The 6,829-nt window shown below is 27.5% G+C and overlaps 1 protein-coding gene across 1 annotated transcript in view; it reads right to left on the bottom strand.

The window, feature by feature from the left end:
* Positions 1–6: 6 nt before the first annotated feature.
* The window catches only part of LOC110441874 (sacsin-like), a 51,921-nt gene continuing 45,098 nt past the window's right edge, over positions 7–6,829 (bottom strand). Inside the window, exon 9 of the mRNA XM_021485154.1 lies at positions 7–6,476. Within this exon, the coding sequence (XP_021340829.1) occupies positions 6,204–6,476 (273 nt within the window). The 3' untranslated portion in view covers positions 7–6,203. The remainder of the gene's footprint in view (positions 6,477–6,829) is intronic.

The following is a 6,829-nucleotide window of genomic DNA, read 5'->3' as shown; positions in this document are numbered from 1 at the left end:
AAATCACATCTAAAGAAAATCAACACACCAGTTAAACATCAGGAATGAATGCTACTCCGGGAATATTTCATATAAACCCTGAACATCACTATTTAGTTTGATTAATGTTCTTTTTTCCATAGGCTACAGCAAGTTAACAAAACTGCGTACTTTATTTCTAAACAATTTCTTTTTTTATATTTAGGATCACATCTAGTTCATTACAACAAACACACACACACACACATCAAACCTTCCCAAACGCTATAACACCCATGTGCTTTTGGAAGCTAAACCATGCCCTAGTAACGAGCGTTTAGTTAGAATTTCATACCCTGGGTAAAGATTTACTGTAATTTATAAAGTGTTCATATTTTATGTAAAAATGGTATAATTAAACTAAATCAATATTATTTCTTACATCTATTTAGTTCATTAGACAAAGTCTAGTATACCTAAGGCATTTTAGTAGCATTGATAACCGCTATTATTTGTAAACGGTAATAAATCAAACTAAATCATTTTCATTTCTAACATCCATTTAGTTTACTTAGATCAAGTCTTATAATTATATATTTATATATGATTAATATCTTAGACATTTATCCAATTTATCAGAATTTTATTTGAATTTCGTTAAAAACAAACTTAATCAATATCATTTCTAACATCACTTAAGTTCACAGTTCTATCATAAAATATATCTTTAAAACCGATATTAAATTTCTATTGATCAATGCTAATTTTAACATTTTACCTTTTTTTTCGATTTTTTTTTTACATAAGCATGGTAACAAATTAAAACAAATCGATATCATTTCTAAACATCCAGTCAGTTCAAAGGTAATGTTTTTCATATATTTGATAACATATACCAAGTCTATAATACATGTACCTTTGATAAATTATTATTTTGAAGCATAGAATTCATAACTTGATGTTGTTTGTAAATAAGTTATTCAACCAAACTAAATCAATATCATTTCTAACATCCATTAAGTTCATGCTTATTCAAAGCATCACACCTTTGATACATTTTCAATGTTGAATCATAGCTCGATCTTTTTGTAAAGCAGAAAATCAATTCGATATCGTTTCTAACATAAAATTAATGCACACGTGCCAAATATGCCATACCTTTATAACATAAATATTAGAGTAATTATTTGACATTTTATATAAATATGACTTTATAATAAACTAAATCAATGTTATTTCTAACATCCATTTAATTCATATAGACCAAACCTTTCATACTTTTGAACTGCTATTGCAAAATTGACAAATTGATATTTTATGCATGAAGGGTACTTCATCAATTTAAAAAAAATCGTTTTAACATCAAGTTAGTTCGCACAGACCAAGTGCATTAAAACTTTAATATAAAAAATGACCTATTTGTATCTAAATGATATCTTAAATTTAAAAAAAAAGTCGGTATTTTATTCAAATTTGGTATACAACAAACTAAATCAATACTATTTCTAACATCCATTTAGTTCATATGCTCCAAGTATCATACCTTTAATAATATAACAGTATGACACTCGGTATATATGTTATTAAAAATGATCAATTATAATAATGATATATAACTCAATATTTTATGTATACCAGGTTATAAATGAAACTAAATCAATATCATTTCTAACATCCATTTAGTTCATATGTTCCAAGTATCATACCTTTAATATAATAATATTATAACATTCGGTGTTTATGTAATGAAGAAAAGTTGTAAATCAAAATAATTATATATAACTCGATATTGTATGTATACCAGGTTAAAAAACAAACTAAATCAATATCATTTCTAACATCCATTTAGTTCATATATTCCAAGTATCATACTTTTAATAAAGTAATATTATAACACTCAATATTTATGTAATGAAAAGTTGTAAATCAAAATAATTATATATAACTCGATATGTTATGTATACAAGGTTATAAAACAAACTAAATCAATATCATTTCTAACATCCATTTAGTTCATATGCTCCAAGTATCATACCTTTAATAGAATGTTAAAATAATGTTATTACACTCGGTATTTATGTAATGAAAAGTTCTCGATCAAAATAATTATATATAACTCGATATTTTATGTAAACAAGGTTATAACACAAACTAAATCAATATCATTTCTAACATCCATTTAGTTCATATGTTCCAAGTATCATACCTTTAATAAAGTAATATTATAACACTCAATATTGATGTAATGAAAAGTTATCAATCAAAATAATTATATATAACTCGATATTTTATGTATAAAAGGTTATAAAACAAACTAAATCAATATCATTTCTAACATCCATTTAGTTCATATGTTCCAAGTATCATACCTTTAATAAGTCATTTTAGTAGTATTAATTTTATTACTTGATGTTATTAGTAAATAAGATATTTAACTAAACTAAATCAATATTATTTCTAACATCCATTTAGTTCAAAACATCAACGTTTACTACATAATTATAGTTATAGCATAGTTCGATATGTTTGTAAAGCATAGAAAGTAATAAATCAAATTAACTCGATATTATTTCTAACATCAAATTAATTCAATTATTACTTATAACAAACGGAATCAATGCCATTTCTGACATCGATGAGGTTTAGAGATATAAAATCAATCATTATTTGTAAACATGACATTAACTAACTTATAACTCGATATTGATGTAACTATGGTATTTAATAATCGTCGTGGCATTAAACTTACCACTCGGCATTGGTATTTTATGTATATTAGATAGTAAATCAAACTAATTAAATATAATTTCTAACATTCATTTAACATACAGTTAAACAATGTATTATAATATGTACATTACAATCTAATATCTTATATATGTTTTTAAAAACCCACATGTATTTCGACAGTTGCTTTAGGAATAATAAAATGTACATGAAACTGTAGTATTACATTTGACTCATGATTCATATTGTTCAGTATAATGTTTACATCAAGCTGAAATATGTTTGGTATGATCAAATTTCCAATATGATCTATCAAAAATCAATCTAATTGTAATCAAACAATGTGTTTCGAAATGCATCTACTTAAGATTTTAATTTATTTACAATCTTGATAAAATAGACAAAGTATCATTCAATACAACTTTCATGTGTGAACTTAAAGTTATGAAATGTTATAAAACATACATGTATACGACATTTTGAATTGAACATCGATATCACATGTTCAAAGACTTAAATAAATCTTACATGTTACCCTAATTAAATGTTAAACAAGAACAGATCATCAGTAACTGCACCTTTTTAAGCCCTTTGTTGTATAATATAAAGTATTTTCATAGCGTAATAAAGCAAATATTTAGGGTACACACACATATCTCTATATATAATATAGACTTTACACTTTCTAGGTTTGCGTGTATGTGCATTACCATTTGTGTGTGTATAACATCTACAAAGATGCACATGTCAAACAAGCAAAACCTATGTGTTGGAAGATATTTTGTACAAAAAAGTGTAAAGAAATAAATTCATATAGAAATAGTGAAATATGTCCAAAAATAGATATATATATATTCTAAAGCAGTACATAAAAACTATATATGTACACAGAAACAGAATGTACAAACTATCTGCATACATGATAAAAACACGTATTAGACAGTTTTCATTATATATGCAAGAAGCCAAACAAATTACACATTACACTGCACCATACGACCATGTCGCCCACATTACACTGCACCATACGACCATGTCGCCCACATTACACTGCACCATACGACCATCTGCACCATACGACCATGTCGCCCACATTACACTGCACCATACGACCATCTGCACCATACGGCCATGTCGCCCATATTACAAAGCACCATATTATTAAAAACATTCAATTATTTTAAACAAAGATCAAATTCTTTCAATTTTAAATACAGATTTCACAGTATTGTATACGGATATATTTTCTAACATAAGATACCTATATATGAATTAGTATACGAATTTTTATAGGGAATTGAATAATATATACATATAAAATAATAAACTATTTGATATAATAAATTTGAAAAGAATTGAAATTGTATATTTACAACATGACACAGATTACTGTATCCACAACATCTGACACTGTCGTCCTGATCAGCTGACGTCATCATGGCATGATCTTCGTGTGATAGATGATTTTTCCATCATGAACATAAAGAAATTTCTGTTACATGATGTGTTTGGATAAGCATATGCTTTGATTAATAGTAGGTATACAAATTAATAATATTGACATAATCAATTTACAACAGAATATATTTGTGAAGATAACAGTTTCCATATCAATAAGCTCTATTACAGACAATATTAAAATGAATATAAAACAAGTTTATCACATGGTTTCAGACGTGTTTTTCATAATGATTTATATAAATTTGACATGTAACTACTGTATATATAAAAGTTAAATAAGGATAATTGCATCACTAACTATTTTTGAGATATATACAAAATATAGTCTTAAATCTACTAGGTTAACAGTATCATCATTACCATTTGTGAAAACATAAAAAGCAAACTAGATACAAAATGAAAACATAAACTGTACAATAGATACAAAATGTATGTATTCAAAACTAGAAATGAAACTTTTCAAGTTGAAGAAATGTCCACTTCTATTTTCAAAATCAGAGCACAAATATGCAGAAGCAAACATGATGTTGCTACGCCATTCAAAACATTCGTCAACGGTGAACTTCCAGCACCGTAAATGAAGACTATACATATCAGTTCAACACATGGTAGTTTCCGCTTGATAACTAAGTTCCCATGAAAGGGACAATAAAAAATGTTATTTCTAAAAAAATGCATGCATATCTATAGTCAATCTTGTGTCCATTTATATAAGGCATTACATTACATTCATTAAACGTTCATGACGAATAACACCAATGCTTGACCTGTGGAGGGCATAGTTTGATATTTTATTCGAGGGCATAGAACAAGTGAAAAAATAAGTAAAATATTCATTCCACAATAATAATATAACTGGTATTCATTGAGACACCAACACATTGTTTGCAAAGACATGGGTTATCGTGAACATAGTGTCAATCCCAGGCAAATATGATCATGTGATACAGGGATTACTGTTTAACGGGGTGACGGTGGTAACATGACATGGCTATTTTCACGTCGTAATTGATTGGTAGGATAAATGTGAAAATCACAAAATGGTATTTGTCACAGCAGAAAAAAAGAAAACCTTATTTAAACTGTTAAATTATATATTACACAGGAAAAAATAACAAAATATAATTACTTAAAAAAATAAAATCATTTTGTACAGATAATCGGCGCTAAATACACAAAAAATATGAAAAGGATTAGTATCTGAAACAAATTGTTAGATAATGGACATGTAAAAGTCAAATGTCCTTGTGAATCTGTAAGTATTTACACTTTATCAAACATTGTTAAGCAATAACATTTAATGGAATTAAGAAAAATTATTACAATTATTCCGGAAACACGTTTCATTAAAGAAATAATTCTATATGTAGTATTTAGTTAATGTGAGGCCAAACTACAAAGTTTATAATACAATGATAGATGATTCTTAAAACATGTTTTCTCAACAAATTATACATTTATCATATATCAGTGCAGTTAACTAAAGAGTATTCTGATATTACTGACATTATAGACCAGACTTATAAAATAACAAATAGTGGTTAGAAAATAAACAAGTTTTGTTCATAATATGTAAAAGGATAAAGAAAACCACAGACACAAATATACACGATAACTCCCTCTAGAACATTTAAAGTTCAGATGTATATGTAACCATTATGGAATGTCCTTATTGTGACAAGAATATACTTTGACTACTAGTTTAATAAATAAAACTATCTACACTATAATAGGGACATGATATACAGATAAGTTATTTGTATTATTTACATTGTAAACTATAAAGCGATTGCATCATTTGTTCGTATTGCAGAATGGCATAACTGTTCATGCTGCTTAAGGCAAATGGTATCAACGTATTAAACGTTATGCCAACAAATATGTTACTAACTTCAGTATATTCAAAATTGCAAAATCTTGATAACAGTGATTTCTTATTCATTCATATACGGCGTTCTTCCATTGATTTCAATCACAAATTGCAAAGTTAATTATGAAAACTTGCCAAACTGAACGCGATTTTACACATGATTTATTCAGTAGGGATATTGGAGTGTCTATAATCGGTTTTCTATCCCTTCCATCACTTTTTCAGCTAATTCCATGATTTTATTAGCCTGATCTTTTGTGTACAGTGCTCCTGGTATATTAGGGTACTCCATCACGTCCGGGTAACGCATTTTTGAGTAACTGCCGACGAGAATTTCTATTTCTCTTAACAAACCTTCGAGCTCGTCGCCGTAAGGAAGGATGTTTGGCAAGTAGTGGCATTTGGTCACTTTCTTTGCGTCGACAGAGTACATGTAAGCTTTGCAGGCCTTCTCACAAGCCTGGAAATAGATAAGCAAACACAATTTAACTGATTCCCTATGTAAAGTTTTACCCAATGAGATATCTAAAACATTGAAGTAAGTTTTGTAAGTAGACAGACGCAATAAATTGCTATTTATTTATTATGTACAATAAAGTTCATATGGTTATTTGAACAAGAAAACATTATGTTTTTTTGTTGTTTTATCTGAATGAACATGTGTATCCTGACACACACATTTACTTTTATTTCAATCTTTTGCAATGTATTTACATAAAAAAAAAATCAGACATCATGACATATATACGAGTACAATAGAAGACAGACTTATTATCGTGTAAATAATCACCTTCTTCAGACTGTTTCAGAAAA

Source organism: Mizuhopecten yessoensis, unplaced genomic scaffold, assembly GCF_002113885.1.
Source record: "Mizuhopecten yessoensis strain PY_sf001 unplaced genomic scaffold, ASM211388v2 scaffold716155, whole genome shotgun sequence".
Lineage (NCBI taxonomy): Eukaryota > Metazoa > Mollusca > Bivalvia > Pectinida > Pectinidae > Mizuhopecten > Mizuhopecten yessoensis.
The sequence above is the reverse complement of the archived record's forward strand: the minus strand, read 5'-3'. Positions and strand labels throughout refer to the sequence as shown.